Raw genomic sequence first — 21,330 nt, forward strand, 5'->3', positions numbered from 1 at the left:
GAAAAAGAACTGCTTTCTCTAGCATCATAGTTTAGACTCAGTTCTCTGAATGCTGGTTATAAGACTTACTTAAAAGCTATTATGTTTCTAAGATTTTATCAGTGGCCAATAAGAAAATTCTGAGGAGGGGAGAGTACCTAGCACCTTGTATTCCTTCACGTGGTAACAGCTAGAGGACTTGGCAGTGAGGTAGCAGCAACAATCCTCACATAATGAAAAGAATTCAAATCTATGCAGTTGTTTGCTGGACACTGAAAACAGGCTGTCCTCCCAGATCTCAAGCTCTAACCACCCCCTTATGTGACACTTTATCTCAAGAGAAGCTGAGAAGAAAATAGCTGCCCAGCTGAACCTGCCAATGTCCAGTTTCTCAGGATGAGGATAAAGAGACCTCGCCAGAGCCCAGGCACAATCTTCTTCCTGAATTCATTAAGCACAATTTTTATATAAAACTGAAGGACAAACCAAATTGAAAGAATCACTGTTATAATAACTTTAATTTATCTTGCATTTTACATAAGTCTATGAACGATTTTAAAAAAGCACCGCCTTACCCCATCATGTTTTTCTGACAGTTGTTAAAGTAGGCAATGAGTATGTCAACAGCTTGAGCATCAGCATCTTGCAAGGATTTCAGACCAACCAGCCACACGCCAAAGAACCTGGCAGCTTTTCTATCTTGTTTTTAATACAGTGGTATATCCACTCTGATGGTAAACCTGTCCAGCCAAATCTCCACAACACACTTTGCAAAATCAGTGGTGGTTAGCCAATTAGTTAGCTTTGGCACGGAGCTGTGCTCGCTTGCCTGTGACAGCCTGGAAGCCGGTTTTGATGCTGGCAACAGAGCATCGAGAATGACAAGTTTCACACTGTAAGAAATAGAGTCGGGTGTCCTTTTGCAGGATTGTGTCCGGTGATCGGCACGTATGACAGGTAACGTATTCCTCTGCAGGAAAACATACAGAATTACCTGGTGGTTGCAGTGTACCAGAGGTTTCTTCCCTCTAAAACATCCTCTATAATGAACTCCACAAGCCCAGTCTGGCACCCAGACCAGGAAAAGCTTTATCTTAACTTAGATATTCTAGGGGTAAAAAGACACAAACTGTTTGCTATAATGCTTTACGTACTAAACCACGGGTTGAAAAAAGACTCCAGATAACCTGGAGGCAGGGATGCTTGCCAGATGCCATTCCTGGTTCTACAGGAGAGCCACTCAGAACTCATTAACTTTCCTAGTTGGGAATAGACTGGTCAATTTTAAGTGATTGGGAAGATGATAAAGGCAGGCAAGGCCTGAATGCAAACAGATTTCCCTGACTTGGCCTTCAGCCTAGAACTAACCAGCAGCTTGATCTGCTGGGCTTTAAATCCAAACCCTTCTCTCTACCTACCCCTAAGCAGCTTCCAAGAGTCCCCTTGCTGTCCAATCCTCCCATCATTTTCCCTCAACTCTGAAGGCCAGCCTTTCTAGCTTCATTAAAAACCTTTGGATCTCCCCCTAAATATTACAGTATCATTGAGAACATTTTAGAGTGATGTAACATAATTATACACTTACTGATATATCTTCTCAAAACATTTTCTATCTGTTTCTGTTGGAATCTTCCTTTGATTACAAGTTGATTATTACCATCTATAGAACCACTATGAGAAAAAAAGAGTATCTCTGTTATTGTTTCCTATAAAAAAACAAATTCCAGGACTTTTATACACTTAAATTTCAAATATATTCAATGGCATAGGACAAGTTCTAGGAGTAGTGCTATATTACCTGTTTTTTCAAAATTTAAGTAGTTGGTGCCTGATAACCTACCCGTATTTCCTAACATTAAATCCAATTTCAACCAATTAAGTTTCCAGTGACAGATTTATGATTAAGTCTAAAACAAATTGATTCCTTAACTGTGAGATGGTTCATTCATTGAACAAAGGAAAAACACACTTCTCCTGAATGTATACCATGTACAAGGCAGGTATGGGGAGGGGGTCTATAAATATAAAAATAGGAAGGGAGCTGTATCTCTAAAAATTCCAAGCACCAAATGTCTTGATTCAGTCACATGGTTGATTAAAATATCCTAAAATGGGTTGTGGTAGTAGTTGTTCAACTATGCCAACGTATTAAAAACCATTTGTACATTTAAATGTGTGAATTTATCCTATAAAGCTATTACCAACAAAGAAGAACAGATGAAATCCCAGGTCACATATTGATCAATGGTGCTTAAAAACTTTGAAAAGAAGCTGCTGACAAGCACTTTTGATAAGGTAAAGCTCTGGGCTAGACATTATCATTTGTTACAAATCACACTGAACAACAAAATTCATCCAGGTAGCATTAAATTTATATTTGTTTTGTATCTCATTATAAAACTGACTTTTGTTAAGAACCTCTCCTGTGATTCTCCTTTAACTATAAGGCTTTATTATCCTCCATGGACTGTAACCCTTAATCTCCAGGCTACGGTGACTCCAATGCTTGATGTAGGAAATTTTTTCCATTCACTGTCAAAAGAAATTGAATTTTCTCAACAACCCCATAATATTTAGCCCACTGACCATAAAGTTCACTGGTCACAACCTATTATAATACCCCACCTCTACAAAAACTAAATTATTCTCAGAAGCAGGACACTGCTAGCTTTTATTCCTTCAGTTAATGCAAGTTAAAAATAATTTACATTTAAAACAATTCTTCTACAACAGAACCTACATATCTACCACTAGTCAAATCACTACTTAACCCCATAGCAAGTGTAGCCAATTCCAACAAACTGAGTTTTAAGTAGACTTGAGTAGGGAGAGACCAGAACACCTTAGTTATCTCTATAAGCCTTTTAAGAGCTCAAGCTCTAGAGAAAAGCAGCTAAGTTTACTATCTTGACTATATTATTAACTAGCTTATGTGACCAACTACAACTCAATGAACCTGTTAGATGGGTGGTATTAATTTCTAATTAAAACTCATAGAACTATTTTAAAGACTGAGATAGTACCCAAAAAAGTGCTTGGCACAGAACCTGACATACAGTATGCACTAATTATGTGTTATCATCATCATGCTCCAGGTCTACATTATTTTTAAAGGGACTTCTGGATTCCTAGTACTTATGGCCATATTCATTGGAATGGGCTCCATGGGATACTGGTCTCCCTGAATGAGGATGGACTGGTTCAATGCCTTCAACATGTGAGCCCTGAAGACCGGGAAATAATTATCAATCTCTGTTTCCAATGTTTTCTCCTGAGTCACTCAGCCTATTTCTTTGATAGCCTATTCACAATTTAGAAGATAAATTCTGACATAAGAAAATGGTTTCCTCCAAAGTCTAATATTTGCTCCATAAAAAGACACAAGAATTCTATAATTAATGACAGGAACACCAGCAGGCGTTTAGACAAGCCACTGTCAATGCTGTTCACTATTCCTAGCACCTAATCTCTCAGGAATGATTTCTCTCCCTGGCCAAAAAGTTACTGTTATCATTATGTGAATTTTTTTCTAAGGGTGTGATGTATCCTTTTCAAGTTATGAGAAGTTCCTCTGAAACATCCAGTACTACTATATATAATTTTATATAAATGTGAATATAGTTTCTTACCTTGTACCCAATTCAGCCAATAAAAATGCAAGAAGATGTTTGGGCTGACGATGTAATCTAAAAACAAAGTGGAATATATAAACTTTATCCTTCATTAGATATCTCACCAAATGTCAAAAAAATCCTGTTCACTGTTTTTATCTGTAATTACTCAACTATTTGGTGAATTTTAGTGCCTAGTTCATCAAACCCTGAAATAAAGATATACAGATACCATTTATTTACATTTTAAAGCCTATAAAGCAACACATTATTTATAAATACATATGTATAAGTATCTAGAAACATGTTCAGAAAAGGTAAACACCAACCTTAGAGGTTCCCCTCTTTTTCTGACAAGGAGGGTGGTGAAGGGATCAGAAAGAGATACATGGATGTCCTTGATTGTAACTATAAAACTCTCTTTAAAGAAGAAAGATAGCTGAAGCATATTTGTCAAAAGGTCAAAACACACCAAACCTAGGCAATGGGACATTTAGCTATTTATTCTAATCCCTACAGATTTCCCTTTTGAAAATTTTCATTAACAAAAAGGAACAATAGAGAAATACTTCATGGTAGTACAAGAGCAGGAAAATTGCAAACAGCTTAAATATTCACCAACTGGGAAACAGTTATCCAGTCTATCCTGCTTTTAGAAAAAGGCAGGTCTCTATATACACACACAAAAAAAGTACACAGGAAAAAACAAATACAAAGCAATACCATTCATTATTTTCAACTTTTTTTTTTTTTTTTAAAGAAAAGATTGATTTATTCATGAGAGACACAGAGAGAGGCAGGGACATAGGCAGAGGGAGAAGCAGGCTCCCTGTGGGGAGCCTGATGCAGGACTCGATCCCAGATCTTCGGGATCACAACCTGGGCCAAAGGCAGATGCTTAACCACCGAACCACCCAGGCATCCCAGTATTTTCACTTTTGAATTCTATCCACATGGGGGGTGCTTGGGTGGCTTAGTTGGTTAAGCACCTGACTCTTGCTTTTGGCTCTGGTCATGATCTCAGGGTCCTGGATCAAGCCTGGTATTGTCAGGGAGTCTGCTTCCCCCCTCCCTCTCCTCCTCCCCCAAGCTTGTGCTTGCTAATAAATCTTTAAAAAAAAATTCTAATCACTTGGCATTGTTTGAACTTGTTCTAATAACTAGGTACTACTATTACAATCTTAAAGTTATTCTTTCCCAAAGTGTAGTGAGTGAGGATTGGTGAAAATATAATAGAACAGGTAAGCTCCTACATTGCTAGTGGGAGTATAAATTGGTACAAGTTTGTTGGAAAGCAGTTTGCCACAAAAATAACCCATTCCTTTTAACTCAGCAATTCCATCCTGGGAATTTTTGCCCTAAGGCTCTATTCTGAGTTACTGTCAAGATACATATATCAGGATGTTTTCTGAAGCTCTGGCACTAATCATGAAAACACGAAAGCAACTATATCGAACTAAGGAACTGTTAGAGTATGTTGTGTTGCTACTAAAAACATTTCTGAAGACTATTTAATGACATGGGAAAAAGTTTTGTGATATATCGGAAAAATCAGATTAAAAACCAGTATGATTCCAATTTATTTACAAATATCTACATGCATAAAACTACCTAAACATAAAAGTATTAAACTATGATAAGAATGTGGACTTACAGAGCTTTCATTTTCTTTAACATGTCTATTTTCTAGTTTTTCTAAAATAAGAATATACTACTGTTGTCATCAGCCAAAAAATCTAAAACCTTTTAAGTAATGCCTAAAATGAAAAAGTGATTATCTCAAGGTGGCTGAATTTTTAGTGATTACTCTTCTTTATTCATCAATGTCTTGCCTTTTATCTGCAATAAGCATGTTATCATTTATGAAACTGAGTAACAAACAGTAGAGAGAGAAGGTCAGTTGCCTTAAAGAGCCTGTCAGAAAAGATGCAGCTGAGCTGTGAGAAGTGCCAGGCCTAGAGAGTGACCTAGGAGTAAGATACACATGGAATGTGATGGTCATTAAGAAAGCTGAAATCTCATCGATCATGTCTTGGCAATGAGCATCCAAGGAAGAGGCACACCAAATTCAGCTGCTTTCCTGGAGCTCCCTTTTGCACTTGTTTGGCAGGCCCACCGCAGCCTGATGAGCTTTTCCACCTCCCCAGGCTCTCTAGGCTCCTGTCTGAGGACTGCATTCAACCTCCTCCCTCTTCACTCCATCTGGTTAGGATCCACTCTCATGGGTCAGCATGAGTTGGCTTCTCTCACCTCTGGATGCCTGATAAAACAAGCCCTAAGACCTACGAATAGAAAGAACTGACATACTTGAACTACAACCTCACTCAAACCAACCCTGCCACTTGTGTATTCTTTCTTTCTACCTGCAACAAAGTGCACAATAAGGACATTTCACATATACTGCACTGACAATCTGGTATTTGGGGTGGAGGATTCTCCATTAACCAACTTACAGTTTACAGATATCTGTAAAGTTGACAAAAGAAGTTTTCTTTGTTCCTACTCGGACAACCTGTGGAGGTTTCATGACAAATTTCCTTTTTTCTCCAGCAACCATATCTGGATTCTTTTCCCTCATAATGTTGAACACTCGATTCAGTAGCTATAGAAAAACAATTGATATTCACATACATTCTTATTAATAGGAGTATAAAGTTCCTACTTGAGTCACTCTGTTTTACCTTCAAGCAAAGCAAACATATTTTACTAAGCAGTAATCACTTCAGCAGCATGTATATACTTTTTACTAAACACACACACACCGATCATTGTATGTTCTGGCAGCACCTTAAGAGCAGGACTCAATCCTCAACCAGGATCTGATCCATTATGGATACTCACAGATACCCAGTTCAAAGTTCAATGAATGAATGAATGAATGAGCTCTACTAATTTTGCTGTTTCTATGGGAAAGTATATGATACGTGGAAAAGTAAGACTCAGGACAGCCCAAACTAACTTGACTTACTCTGGCCCTAAATTAGTTGCTCCCTTCCTCTATTGCTCTCCCAATTCAAAGAGGCTCCAGGTCCTCAGAAGATCATCGACTCAGATGGAATACTGAATACCATAATGACTGCTAAACTCTGGGCAGGCTGCCCCACTTAGGGGTATCAGGCAATACTGTGCACTGATTATGTTACCTCTCTGGGTCTGTTTCACTATCTGTTCTTTAATGGCCCTTCCAATTCAGTATAAAGATCATGCTTTTCAGGGGTGTCTGGGTGGCTCGGTTGGTTAAGCATCTGACTCTTGATTTCAAGCTCAGGTCATAATCTCAGGGTCATGAGATCAAGCCCTGTGTCAGGTTCTGCACTCAAGAGGGAGTCTGCTTGAGACTCTCTTTCCCTCTGCTCCTCCCCTATACCGTGTACCCACTCTAATAAGTAAATATTTTAAAAAATACATAAAGATCTTGCTCTTCTTTGAATTCTAGTGAACACCTTAGCCATTTTTCATAACAGAATTTGTCTTACCTCCTCATACGTGTAGTCTCTTTCGGAGCCTGCCCAAGCAGGACCTGTCTGGTTACTGAATGAGATACCATCATCTTTTTTGCTGTCTTCATCTTCTAAAGCTACAGATAACAAAGACTGTAAGAATGAGGGGTAGGCAGTAACAAAGTGGGAGGAGGCAGATCTAAAGAAATGAAAGCTTCAAAGACATCTGTCGTCCCTCTCGCATAATAGCATTAAGACTCACAAACAACCTGTTACTGCCTCAAGACAGGGATGTTACAACTTTCATAAATAACCCTTAACAGAGACCTCTCTAGGAATTTGTGATAACAGATACACTGAGTTATTTCTTGATTTAAGAAACACAAGGTAACATAATGTTTAACATAATTAGCGGAAAAAAGCCCAGCTATTCTGAAGCACTTAAACATCAATATCCATAAAAATCCATCTGTTGATTACACTAGTTTTCTAACTCAGAGCTAATAAAACAGCACTTTTAACAAAAAAAAAAAAAAAAAATTTAAACTTTAAAATCCAGTTACAGTAATTTCCCCAACAGCCTTAATTAGCATGTTTTTAGTGTAATCATGATTGCCAAATTCTTCCTCCATGAAATTTTGAACTGTCATTATCAAATTAGATACCTTTTCCTTTCAGCTTCCATTATCAGGCAGTAAAAATAAGAAGGAAAAAATAAGAAAGGAGCCTGTTCAAAGAGACTAGGCCAAAGTCTTGAGTAACCTAGAAATGAGCTGATGAGCCCCCATATTACCTTCATCTTTCTCTAGTATTTCATCCTCATCTGGGAACTTAACGTTCTTCTTTTTCTTCTTTTTATTGCCAAGCATAATGTCAAGGTCATCCTCTGGTTCAGCTGGTTCTTGGATATCACTTTCGATCTTAAGATCCTAAAAAATTGAGATAAGAATCAACATTTTGATACTACAACTATGTTTTAAATGATACGGGCTGACATAATTTTGGAGGAAAACATATTCACAATTATAGATCAGCAGTGTCTCTCACAGGAGAACCAAACTGGCTCAGAAAGTCTGTCATTTAGGAGCACGTGGCTCAGTTAAGTGTCTGACTTTGGCTTAGATGATGATCTTGGGGTCCCAGTATCAAGCCCCACATCAGGCTCTGTGCTGGGGTGGGGGGAGTCTGCTTGTCCCTTTCCTTCTGCCCCTCCCCCTGTTCATGCCCTCTCTCTCTCACATAAATAAATATTTTCAAAAAATAAATAAATAGGGCAGCCCCAGTGGCGCAGAGGTTTAGCGCCGCCTGCAGCCCAGGGTGTGATCCTGGAGACCCCGGGATCGAGTCCCACATCGGGCTCCCTGCATGGAGCCTGCTTCTCCCTCTGCCTGTGTCTCTGTCTCTCTCTCTAGCTGTGTCTCTATGAATAAATAAATAAAATCTTAAAAAAAAAAAAAAATAAATAAATAAATAAATAAATAAATAAATAAATAAATAGGGGTACCTGGGTGGCTCAGTTGGTCAAGGGTCTGCCTTCGGCTCAAGTCATGATTCTCAGGGTCCTGGGATTGAGCCCCATGTCAGGCTCCCTGCTCAGCAGGGAGTCTGCTTCTCCTACTTCCTCTATGCTCTGTCTCTCAAGTAAAATAAAATCTTTAAAATTTTTTAAAAATAAAGTCATTTTTTTCAAAGATTTTATTTATTTATGAGACAGAGAGAGAGCACAAGCAGGGGGAACAGCAGAGGGAGAGGAAGAAGCAGACTTCTCACTGAGCAAGGAGCCTGACTCAGGACTCGATCCCAGGACCCGGACGGAGATCATGACCTGAGTGGAAGGCAGGCACTTAATCGAATGAGCCACCCCAGCACCCCCTCCTTCTTAAAGATTTTATTTGAGAGACAGTGTGAGAGAGAGAGAGAGCACAAGCAGGAGGAGTGACAGAGGGAGAAGGAGAACGAAGGCAGATACTTACCCAGTTGAGCCACCCAGGTGCACCAAGTCTGTCATTTAAACTAGAAATTCTTGGGGCGCTCCTCGGTGGCTTAGCGGTTGGGCATCTGCCTTCAGCTCAGGTGGTGATCCCGGGATCTGGGATCAGTCCCACATTGGGCTCCCTGCATGGAGCCTGCTTCTCCCTCTGCCTGTGTCTCTGCCTCTCTCTCTCTGCCATTCATGAATAAATAAATAAATTAAAATAAAATTTAAAAACTAAACTAGAAATTCTTTAAGACACTTTTTTTTAAGTAGGCTCCATGCCCAACATGGGGCTTGAACTCACAACTCTGAGACCGAGTCACGTGTTCTGACTGAGCCAGCCAGGTACCCCTCTTTGGGACACTTTTGTGTCATCTTTTCCTTTCTTGAATCCATCAACCTTGAGATCTTATAGTTATTGCCCATGTTTCCAGACCAAGCCACTGGTCAAAATCACCTGGGAATCTTTAAAAGATTCCCATACTGGGGCACCTGGGTGAGCATCTGACTCTTGGTTTGGCTCAGGTTGTGACCCTGGGGTCATGAGATTAAGCCCTGCGTTGGGCTCTGCACTCAGTGCAGTGTCTGCTTGAGATTCTCTCTTCCTCTCCCTGTCTCTCCTGCTCGTGTAGGTGCTCTTTCTCTAAAATAAAGTTTTTTTAAAAAAAGATTCCTTTATCTTCTGATTGACAATTTTTAGCAGGAACAGGATTCGGGAATATTTTAAGGACGTTTCTAAGTATTCTGATGCAATAAATGGAAACGTTTTTTTCTTCCTGACACCAAATACGTGGTATTTTTCCAAAGCTATTGTCCAATTCTCATACTAACTAGGTGGCTTACAATTCAACTCAATTCTGACACTACCCGGGCTCAGTGACAGACCACCGGTTTAATGGCTCAGTCCCATAAGACTGTCCTTCTTTAGGGGTCAATGCAAGTACAGGGTCTCCATGTTTTACCCATACTTAGTCTTACTTGACTACAAATTCAGAACACCCCTCCCACCTCTGCCGTCATTTAATAATCTGCTAGAACGCCTGAGACTTGGAAAAGCACTTTACCTAACTATTACCAGTTTATTATAAAGGATGCAATTCAGTAACAGCCAAATGGAAAAGATGCACAGAAGAAAAGAGAGGGAGGCAGGTGCAAAGGCTTCTCTCTCTGGTTATACCACTCTCCCAACAACCCAATGTGTTCACTAACCCTGAAGCTCTCTAACCCTCATTGTTGGAGGATTTTGATGAAGGTTTCATTAGGTAGGCATGATTAATTAAATCATTGCCCATTGGTGACTGAACCCAATCTCCAGTCCCTTTCCCTGGAGGAGTGCATACGTGAAAGTTCCAATCCTCTAATCACGGCTTGATCTTTCTGACAAACAACTCCCACCCTGAAGCCAGCTATCCAAGAGCTCCCAGCCACTAGTCATCTCAAAAGGCACTTTTATCACTCAAGATGCCAAGGGTTTTAGGAGCTGTGTGCCAGGAACTGGGGACAAAGACCAAATATTTATTTTTTATTGTACCAGTCAGCCTGGCACCAGACTGTGAAGAGGTCTTTGGGCATAATTTCAATAGATGATGTCACAGAAGAGGGAAAAGGTAGAACCCAGAGAATTACAATCATCTGATGAACAGATGGAGACAAGGTAAAGCTTGATCTCAAGATTAGTTGCTATAGTTATGGATGTAAATAGGGCATTAAAATGATTCATACACACCCCAGAAGATCAGAAAGGTCCAGTCTCAGTCTCCAGTCTTCTAATTTCTCCATTCTTTCCCACCCTGAAGTCACTATTACCTATCAACATCTGTTTTTGCGTGCCTATGGACATGCAGAGAAATCCTGACTTACTCTGTAAATTCATAAATCTTAGCAGGAAAACTGGAATAAGCTAGGAGTAAATGACGCTCAGCCTTGAGATCCCAAATCCAGCTATGTGGCCAATGCCACATTTGGCCATCAGAAACCAATCAACTTGTGTATTAACTGGATAACACATAAACAAGAAAGCAGGTATTAACTTAGTCTGTGGTACAAACTCTTATGTTATGACTTCAATAGCAGAGAAAAAAGTAAGCACTTCTAAGAGCAGAGCTTATAAGTGACACTTTGACAAAAGCTACTAGAAGAACTGACCAATAAAACCTTGCTAACCAAGACCTTGTGTAGAGTATCTCTGATACGTCACGTTGTTACCCAGGATATTTAAACCTCATTTATTCAGTATAATCTGAACATGTCTTTCTCAATTTCCTTACAATAGTAGGAAGAGAAGAGAATCTCCAAACAGGGAGAGAGTAAGATAAATCCAGGTAAAATCATTTTCTTCTAAAGGACTCTAAATTATACCTGAACTAAAATAATCTCTGAAAACAGGAAAAACATCTCATTCATTTCAGTACCTTAGCAATTAACACACAATGTCTGACTCACTGCAATTATCAATACATATCTGCTGAATTAACCAAGTTATCAACATTATGACATTGTTTCCAAAACTGAATGAATTACTATATACATTTCCTGTTACATGTGCAATACACCTTATTTACTGGAGTTTGAGCAAATTATTTATCAAAGAAAAACTGGGGTAGAGGGCATAAAATGGGATACTAAGTACATACTAAGTATGAACTATGTATGTTCTCATGCTTACTCCTTTCCACTTGTATACACATAAAATTGCTATTATCCTGGATTTTATTTTTTTTTAAGATTTTATTTATTCATTCATGAGAGACACAGACACACACAGAGAGAGAGAGAGAGAGAGAGAGAGAGAGAGAGAGAGAGTGGGGGGGGGGCAGAGACACAGGCAGAGGGAGAGGCAGGCTCCATGCAGGCAGCCCAACATGGGACTCGATCCTGGGTCTCCAGGATCATGCCCTAGGCCGAAGGCAGGCACTAAACAGCTGAGCCACCTGGGGTGCCCCTATCCTGGATTTTAAAAATAGATGTGTGGGCTCTGCTCAAGATTACTGGGCAGAGTTTTTAAAATAGTAGCTCTAAGTAAGGCAATAACAGACTTTAGCTCCTTCTTGATCCATCCTATTTACCCACCTACCATCTAGTTACCTATCCTTGTTCAAAAGAATTTTGAGATATTTATATAGGAAACTGATCCAGTAACAGGACAATTGCAGGGCTTCATGTCCCTAAAAGACCAGAGAACCCCATAAAACCAGCCTACGTGCTCCCGTTCTACAAGCCAAAAAATCATCAGCCACAAACCATCATAAGCTGGGGTTCATTTTTTGCTGCTCAGAGGAACACGCATAAGTTTGTATACCTTCAACATACTACCAAAATTTTAACAGAAGAAACTGTAAGAATATATGCTCCAGAGGATTTCTCACTTATAGAAATATCTCTCCTCACCCAATCTGAGTGTGGTTAATGACCAGCAACATCATCATAATGGCATGCAATACAATGTGTAAAATCTCATTTATATTCCTTTAAACCATAATCCCTTTAAGACACCTAGTCAGACACAATCCCAAGAAAATGATCTTAACCCCGATCAAGTACTCAATAACAAAAGCAAAACTGTTAAGAGACAAGACACAAAGAGAAACATCAGCCATTAGCAACCTTTCAAGAGGTCAAATTTTACCTTCAATAAGAAAGCAATACTACCTTTACACCTTCTTCAGCTTCATCAATATCAAATATCTTTTTTGTTTTTTTCTTCTTTTTCTTCTGATTAAAGAAGTTCAAGTCATCTAAATCATCAGAAGCATCTAAAAAGATAGTTAATAAAAATTAACAACTAGCAGAAGGTACAGCATCGCATCGAGTTAAACCAACAATTCAGCTATTAATTAGTCAAGTCATCAGAATAGAGTTTGGAAATCAGTACAGTGGTCTCTCTACAACCCAAGGTTATACGGTTCTGAAGAACACGATGGCAGGCCAAGTCAAGGCTTCACAGGAAAAACCTGGTTAGGGGAACATGTTGGGAATATTTATTTAGTAATCTGACCATACCATGCCTCACTGTTCCCATGGAAACTTAAGAGTTCTAACACAATTTCCAAGGCTCTCTAGTTTTATCTCTCCATTTCTGTCTACCTTCTCATCTACCAACTCTAATTCCTGGTTCCAGTCCAACTAAAATACTTCCACTTCTTAGTGTAGTATGTGTGGTCTCTTACCTAAGCCTCCCATGGGCCTTCTCGGATGGCTCGTATCTTCAGCTCACTGGATCTTGGTTAGAAGTAACTTCTACAAGAAGCCTTTTCTAAGCTTGTCCTCCAACTAGGTTAGGTGCCCCCAAGTATCTTGATATAACCTCTGTTACTCCAATAGAGGTATTTACTGGCTTGTCTATCTCCCTACTGGCTACTAAAGCGCTATACTTTTTTCATCTAAAACTTAATGTTTAGCTCAGTGTTACTAAAATCATTCAATCGACAAAAGGCCTTATTAGGGCAGCCCCGGTGGCGCAGCGGTTTAGCGCCGCCTGCAGCCGGGGGTATGATCCTGGAGACCCTGGATCGAGTCCCACATCAGGCTCCCTGCATGGAGCCTGCTTCTCCCTCTGCCTGTGTCCTCTGCTTCTCTCTCTCTCTCCAAATAAATAAATAAACAAATCTTAAAAAAAAAAAAAAGGCCTTATTAAAGTATATGACATTTGTTAAAATAAGCCTACAATTTGGAACTTTATCCACCATTAGTAATAATGGGTTTATTCAGTTAAGTCCTCCATTTGTCCTGCCCTATTGTACACTAGGGATATTTTAGGATCCTTCTGCTACAATGTTTTTCAAGGAGCTATTTATGAATTCAACTTATCTTATTACAATAATAATTTACTTTTCAAGTTTAACATGTACAAGACGTTTAGCGTATGGTAGATGCTCAATGTCAGTTCTCCCTATCACCAGCAGTGTCTTATGTTCAACAGACATAAATAATATTTACTAAATTATTTACTTCTAGTAATCAAATGGTGTCTATGTTAGAGCACAAGACGGAATACTAATGCTGGTGTCTAAATCCAAACATTTTAGGCTCTAATTTTAATCTCTTTTATTACAGATTTTCAGATTTGCTAAGACATAAAACTGCCTATTTTGCTCCTATGTCTTTCTGCTTACACTCAAATACAACCACAATTAAAACTAGAGAAGAGATCTGACAGGTCAAACTGGAATAACCAGGCCAGGAATGATGAGGTTTGGTCATCTCTGCAACTTGTGGATTTGGGAGGAATTTCTCTGGAATAAGTCTATCATAAATCTGGCAAGATCCAATGCACACAGCCTGTTAATAGCCTCAACTTCACTTACCAGGCTGAGAGGTCACTGTATGCACAAAATCCAAAACCCTCATGGAAGAGAACCAGGTCTCACAGGACAACAGTGACTCTTCCGTATCTACAACTCACCCTTTTTCCTACTGTCCTCTTCATCAGCTTCTACATCTTTGTCCTCAGTTGGCTCTGGTTCTACTTCTTTTGTTTCTGAGGGCTGGGTTTCTTCCGTCTGGGCATCCCCTTCCTCATCTAACATAAAAGGCTTCTTCTTCTTCTTTTTCTTCTTGCTCATAGTAGGATCAAAAATCATCTGTTTAAAGGACAATAAAAAACAAAAAGGAACCAAGTAATTGTTTTTAAAGATATTCATATTCCAAATATGTTGTATCCTCAAAAAGTATACATTTGAAAGTAAAAGTGTATGATGCACTGAAGTCCCTTAAGAGGATCTTACACACACACACACACACACACACACACACACACACAAAGGCCATCCAACAAACTTCCTTATATTATTAAAGGGACGGGGAAGATGGGTGTGGTTTGGAAACATGCACATGCCTTTAAATTTGTAAGTTCTCACGAGATACAGCAACTTCACTTTTAAATTTCATGAGCAAATTTGGAGACTTTATAAATGCATCATGGAACCTGGGAAGGGACCTTAGCAATACCTTACACCATGTCCCCCACTTTATGGATGAAAAAACCAATGCTTTGGCAGGTTACACTTTTTTTTTTTTGTTTAAAGATTTTATTTATTTATTCATAGAGACACACACACACACAGAGGCAGAGACACAGGCAGAGGGAGAAGCAGGCTCCACGCAGAGAGCCTGATGCGGGACTCCATCCAGGGTCTCCAGGATCACGCCCTGGGCTGCAGGCGGCGCTAAACCGCTGCGCCACCAGGGCTGCCCAGGTTACACGTTTTATTTAAGGCTGGTAACTTGGGGTTGCTATGCCAGGAGACTTGACCTGATAAAAAATTAAAACAGAAACAAAAACTTCTCTTGGCCACCCCCTGAAGTTCAGATAAGTCTTTAAGAAAATCCATCAGCAATCCTTCCTATAGCAAATCTCCGAGTAAGAGAAACTTCCATACAACCTTTTCCTTTGCTTTTTGTTTTGGGAACATTAAAAGTTTTCTTATTTTATTTTTTTAAATTTTTAAAAAAGATTTTATTTATTTATTCATGACAGAGAGAGAGGGAGAAATAGAGAAAGGCAGAGGGAGAAGCAGGCTCCGTGCAGGGAGCCTGACGTGGGACTCGATCCCAGGTCTCCAGGATCACACCCCGGGCTGAAGGTGGCACTAAACTGCTGGGCCACCAGGGCTGCCCAAAAGTTTTCTTAGTTATTTTAAATCTAACGTCCACTAGAGACATCCTCTAGAGAATAAATGAAAAACCAACTTATAACTTGTTTTAGACAACTTGTATACACTGATCACTTGGAAAAAAATAAAGATTGTTAATTCAGACACAACAGTTTAACAACATATAGGGTAGATTCCTGGTAGAATGGAAAGAGGTCTTTTTAAATAGAATTGGATTCAAATCCCAAGTATTTTTCTCTAAGCCCCTTACCAATCTTTGTCCAAATTCTACCACGCTTAAACTTAGCATTTTGTCCAATGGTCTGCTGTGACAGAGAAGTACTTAAAAGCACAGGTCTCGAGCCCAACTGACTGAATTCAAATCCTGACTCTGGCACTTACTTGTGTTACTCCAGATAAGCTCTTGCCTTCTGCATGCCTGATGTGTAAAAAAGATAGCAGCAGCAGAACCAAAAACCAACCTCACAGGGTTACTGGGATTAAATGAGTGATTAAATATAAAACACTTGGCACAGCGCCTGACACAAAAGTACTCAATAAATGTTAGCAATTATTATGATTTATATAATGCTTTATAGTTCACAAAGCATGGTATCTCTTCATTCCTATCACTGAAATTTCATTAAATCAGGGTGATCAAATTTCCAAGACATATGAAACTCTAAAAAAAATTCCCCAAATTGATTCTAATTAACTTAAATTTCTTTATGACTCAAGTACATTAGAGAAATTGAGCTACACTGAAACCAAACTGTAATCAAGTAGGGTCTGTAATCAAGTAGGGTAGTTATCATTCTCACCCAATAAAGGATCTGCAAGACATACTGGAAATTGATACAGCCTCATGTCAAAGATTTCCTCTCCTACCTTAACATAAATTTAATTGCATATCAAATGAATAATTCTGAAATGCAGTCAGTCTGAAGAACATTACTGAGCAAACTTAAAGAGTATATAAAAAAATAAAGAGGATAAAAGACAGGAGGAAGTTCCCCACTGCTAACCTACTGGGTCTTGGGTCACTGTACATGGAATGTTACAATCTATTTCAGGGATGTTATCTAGTTTATCCTCATTTCTGAAATATGGAGATTTGGCAAAAGGACAGAGAAAGCACACTAGGCACTAGAAATCTGGTTGTCTGGCAGGACTTAAAATTTATTGAATTTTTTTTCAAGTATCAAGTTCTCTGGAATATTAATTATCTTTTGACTTTTGTTCAGCAAGACAGACCAAAGATAGGAGGGATTCTCAAATCAGAGGACAGCCTCACAACTGTCTTCTTATCCTCTGAAAAACCATTTGTACTTAAGTCTACAGGGAAAGAGTCTGGTTGTAGCCTTGTAAGAGTAATAAACACGCAAGAATTATACACTGAAATAATTAACATCTCTCTCAATTACTGTGTCTGGGTACTTAAGACAAAGTCATTGCCTCATACACTCACACCACGTACCAAAGTAGAATCTAAAAATAAGGAAACCAGGGATCCCAAAGTAGGACTCCCCCCAAAATAAAGGCCAGGTCAGTCCTGAGTAAAAATTAAAATGCCCAATTATTATATTCAAAATGTTTTATGACATTGTTTATGACATTTTATGTCAGTTGCTGACAGCACATTTATGAAAAACCACTGAATCTCTTAAGCTATTTTTTCTTTTCTAAACCCACAACAAAGCTTTCAAAAACAGTTTTCCACTTTCCACTTCCCAGGTTGGGTTGGGTTGGAGAATGCCAAAATGCTTCATGAAAGTAGTAACCTATTCTCCTCCATCAAAATTTACCCTAGATGGTAACTTTATGGCCACACCACACCCAGGAGGCAAGTGTTAGTTAAAAAAGAACCTACAGAAGCAAGGTGAGAACAAATGCTAAATATGGCCATCTCTGGGTGATGGGATACTGGGAGATTTTTATTTCTTTTTGTATTACTCTGTTATGTAAACTTTGTACAACACACATTCCATTTTTAATCAGAAAAAAAAAAAACTTTTTTTAAAGATTCTTTTGTAAAACATCCTACCATGTTGCGTGAAAACCTAATGGTTCTGACACCTTGTAAATAAATGGGGCCTGGTAATGAGCAGTAATCTTAGCTATTGACAGCACTTAAAATGGTCTGAAAAATAATGAATGCCTGCAGATTAGGGAATTTTTCCATAATTCGAGAACACTGCTTTTTAAAGGTCATGATTCCACTAGTTTAAAGAAAGTTATATTTTGGTGAGTTTCTGGCTTAATTACCAGGTTTAAAAAGAAATGCATGCAATTTATTTTATGTCAACTACACACCAATGAAGTATTCAAGAAAAAAGGAAATGTGAAGAAAATAGAAAAAAATAACAGTAGGTTCCTTAACCCTCTATCTTAGCCTAGAACTTCCACTCTTTTTTTTTTTTTTTTTTAATTTTTTATTTATTTATGATAGTCACAGAGAGAGAGGGGCAGAGACACAGGCAGAGGGAGAAGCAGGCTCCATGCACCGGGAGCCCGATGTGGGATTCGATCCCGGGTCTCCAAGATCGCGCCCTGGGCCAAAGGCAGGCGCCAAACCGCTGCGCCACCCAGGGATCCCTAGAACTTCCACTCTTGGGGAGAGTTTGGCAGTTTATAAATCATTTCCACGTACAACTTTTCACTTGATTCTTACAAGTCTATAAAGTAGTCAGCTAGTTTCCTGCCTGTAAGATGAAGTTGGACTGACAGACCTGTGAAGTGCTAAGCTGCTTAATACTTTACTGGCTTTCAAAGCCCTCTGTTGGAATGCTGGTTCTGCCATTTTTGCTTGACAAAATCTTGTTCAACCTTCAATAATTTATTCACATTCCATTTCCTTCAAAACCTGGTCTCACTGCTAAAACTGAATCCTCCAGCTCCCCAAATCACTACGTTGAAATGGTCCTATTTTTTTCTAACCCCTGTAGCTATTAGTAAATCTCCCTTACAACAGTTGTGAGTACTTTACCATAAACCCTATACACAGAATAGTACCTATTACATGGGCACTGTTAAAGGCTTACAAAATGGGGGATCCCTGGGTGGCGCAGCGGTTTAGCGCCTGCCTTTGGCCCAGGGCGCAATCCTGGAGACCCAGGATCGAATCCCACGTCGGGCTCCCGGTGCATGGAGCCTGCTTCTCCCTCTGCCTGTGTCTCTGCCTCTCTCTCTCTCTGTGTGTGACTATCATAAATAAATAAAAATTAAAAAAAAAAAAAAAAAAAAAGGCTTACAAAATGGAGAGAAAAAACAAACACGAAACACTGCCACTCTCGGAAATTTTGAAATACAGTAGCCAGAGTAATGTCTTCGAGGTCAGAGCATGACCCCTAAGCAAGAACCACCTACTTCATTTAGACTCTGGGTTTCTCTCGGAACAGAGCTAGGGCCTCCTGGTTTCCTAGATGGAGGCAATACTGCATAGATCTGGAATTCTACTACTGGCTCTGCCACTTAATCTTTAATCACGGGCATCATACAACTCTCTAAGCCTCAGTTCTCTCATCTTTAAAACGGGAATAATAACAAATGATATCAATGTTATACCATTGTTACGAAAATTCAATGTTGAGATTTGAATCTCCTCCTCCAGAAAAAAATCCAAATTCCTTAATTTGGTCTTCAAAATCCTCCCATTTATTAGCCGCCACCTCCATTTCAACTCTAACCAAATTGAAGAATGTCCTTCCCGTGAGCACATGTACTCGCCTTCTTAACCACTCCCTTTACCCTGTGATCAGGCCCTTCCACTACTGTGGAACTTCTAAGCATCATTCAGGGTCTACCTAAAAACCAACGCTCGGGAAAGCCTCGTGGATTTAAAATCAAATTTCATTTTAAACCGTTTGATTTTACATAAACTGAGCAAATCTATCTAAAAAGGACTTGAGAAAATTTCCTGAGGTACAAGCACGATGGTGGAAAAAGATCCAGCCAGTCGCAGCCCGATCTTCCCGCTCAGGTCTCTGTGAGCTCTCTGTTCAGGAAGGCTCAGGGTCCCCCGCCCTGAAACTTTCCGAGGTGAGTCACTTTCTGAGGCTGAAGGATCTTTTCCTCTGTCCTATCTCCCTCACCCCTCGGTCGTAAGAAATAATGCTCAGGATGAGGATAAGGGTGGATACCGACCAGGACAAGCCAGCCTGCAAAGTTTTTAACGAGGCGCTCCGCCGGAGCTGAGGAAGGCACGTCTCAGCACTCCCGGCGCCTGGTGAAGAGAGTTAGAGCCGCACTGTCAAATCGAAAGGAACGCAGGGATCGCCGGCCCAAGTCTCGTTCTTTTGGGGGCATTATCCCGGCATTCAAGCCCCCTTCTGGGAGGGCGACTCAACGAGCTCTCAATTCCGGAAACGCCGGCCGCAGGAGGTCGCAGGCCTCGGCGTGGCCCGGAGGAGAGCCGGGCGCGGCCAGGCCCGCGGCCCTGAAGTCCCCACCAGCTCTACCGCTCCCAGCCGCCTAGGCCCGGCTGCCCCACATGGCGGCAGCCGGCCGCTAGGCCGCAGGCCCGGTCTTCCACACCAGGGTGGGTTCGGCTCTCCGCCTCAGTCCTTGGCCCTACAGCCAGGCTCAGGCCCTCACCTCGTCCCCGGACATGGCTGCGGCTCGAGTGGGCTCGGCACGGACGGGAAGTCGGACGGGTCAGCCCCCAGGCCCCGGTGGCAGCGCTGCTCCTGCCGACACCTCTCCTACCACCGCACTAGACTCTTGCATCAGCGAAAGGGAACGACACCCCGCCCTCTCCTCCCAAGCGTTGGAAATACGCCTGCGCAGAGCGTGCCTAGGCGCAGGCGCGCGGAGGAGGCGACCTGGAGCGCTCCGTCTGGCGCGAGTTACCAGGCGACGGCGCGGCGCGACGCCAGGCAAGCCGGGACTTGTAGTCCGCCTGGAAGAGGCGGGCATTTGGGGGACGGCCGCCCAGCTGTCCGTGCGCGTGCGCGACGTCTGAGGAAGCCGGACAGAGGGCTGGTTTTTGCCGGTGGCTGCTGTTACCTCAGTCTTTCTTGGCGCAGAGGTTCCCGCGCTGATATACACGGCTTGTGGTGTGAATTCGGGGCCATTTCTACTGGGTTAGGGTGGTGGGTGAGACGCTCAGTGATATGAACCCGTTAGGGCGTTAGTTTCCTTGCTACTACCTCGACCACGCGCCCTTGTGATGCTCTAGTGCTTGAACTCAAAAGTTGGAAGTGGAGGCGCGCACGTCACTAAGAGGTTTTACTTAATGAGAAATTTAACGTAATATGCTGGATTCAGGCCTGGGAGGTCCGAAACCAAAAATGTCCTCTCAGTAGTCTTAAGGAGAGAAGATGTCCCCTGAGAAGAAATGGCCTGCCAGCAGTCTGTCAGGAAGCCTGAAAATACTTGTTCAGGAAATCTCTGCTTGAACACTGTGGGTGCACCATGCAATTAAATCCCCGTGAAGCATATATAGTAATAGCAGTTACCACTTAAGGGACTCTCACAAGTGTGGGTGGCTTCCAGCTGAAGACCACCTTAAACACCAGTAGAGTTTAACAAAGTTGGGCTTATTGTCTCCTCACAAGGAAGGAGACACACCATGAAGGACAGAGACATTTCAAGAAGAGGGTGCGGAGAGAATTTACAGGATTTGGGCTTATGTTAAGTAACTTCTAGGAGTGTTCAAGGAAGCAGGCCTTCTCTCTAGACTGGATGCTGTTAGGAAATGGAGGTAATTCAATGATGGGACATTTTAATAATTCCTC

At 40.8% G+C, this 21,330-nt stretch overlaps 2 protein-coding genes across 16 annotated transcripts in view; one reads left to right on the forward strand and one right to left on the reverse strand.

Moving 5' to 3' along the window:
* Nucleotides 1-478: 478 nt before the first annotated feature.
* On the reverse strand, nucleotides 479-20,384 carry EIF2S2 (eukaryotic translation initiation factor 2 subunit beta). Of its 2 annotated transcripts, none has more exons than XM_077872800.1 (9): nucleotides 20,189-20,372; nucleotides 14,407-14,584; nucleotides 12,654-12,757; nucleotides 7,824-7,959; nucleotides 7,067-7,167; nucleotides 6,044-6,192; nucleotides 3,609-3,665; nucleotides 1,565-1,650; nucleotides 479-949 (listed from the first exon to the last, which is right to left on the reverse strand). In XM_077872800.1, exons 1-9 carry the CDS (start codon nucleotides 20,201-20,203, stop codon nucleotides 774-776), a joined length of 1,002 nt encoding a protein of 333 aa, XP_077728926.1. In that variant the 5' UTR covers nucleotides 20,204-20,372; the 3' UTR covers nucleotides 479-773. The 2 variants fall into 2 exon arrangements, with proteins under 2 accessions (XP_077728926.1, XP_077728927.1); XM_077872801.1 differs by lacking the exon at nucleotides 479-949 and adding an exon at nucleotides 2,385-2,511 and having other exon boundaries at nucleotides 1,568-1,650; nucleotides 20,189-20,384.
* The window catches only part of LOC144298224 (uncharacterized), a 250,004-nt gene continuing 248,780 nt past the window's right edge, over nucleotides 20,107-21,330 (forward strand). For 11 of the 14 annotated variants that reach the window (XM_077872821.1, XM_077872809.1, XM_077872810.1 and 8 more), the window contains exon 1: nucleotides 20,107-20,649. In XM_077872821.1, the coding sequence (XP_077728947.1) occupies nucleotides 20,202-20,555 (354 nt within the window). In that variant the 5' untranslated portion in view covers nucleotides 20,107-20,201 and the 3' untranslated portion in view covers nucleotides 20,556-20,649. Of the gene's footprint in view, nucleotides 21,297-21,330 lie in introns of all 14 variants that reach the window. The other 3 variants (XM_077872812.1, XM_077872819.1, XM_077872815.1) reach the window with 2 other exon arrangements.

This window comes from Canis aureus, chromosome 26, assembly GCF_053574225.1.
Source record: "Canis aureus isolate CA01 chromosome 26, VMU_Caureus_v.1.0, whole genome shotgun sequence".
In the NCBI taxonomy this organism is placed as follows: domain Eukaryota; kingdom Metazoa; phylum Chordata; class Mammalia; order Carnivora; family Canidae; genus Canis; species Canis aureus.

Excerpts from the sequence above, each read along its gene's own strand:
- EIF2S2 (XM_077872800.1), bottom strand. Across the intron at positions 3,666-6,043 it reads TTTACAGATATCTGTAAACT|ATTACATCGTCAGCCCAAAC; the intron begins GTAAGTTGGTTA and ends CTTTGTTTTTAG. Across the intron at positions 1,651-3,608 it reads TTGGCTGAATTGGGTACAAG|TGGTTCTATAGATGGTAATA; the intron begins GTAAGAAACTAT and ends TTTTTCTCATAG.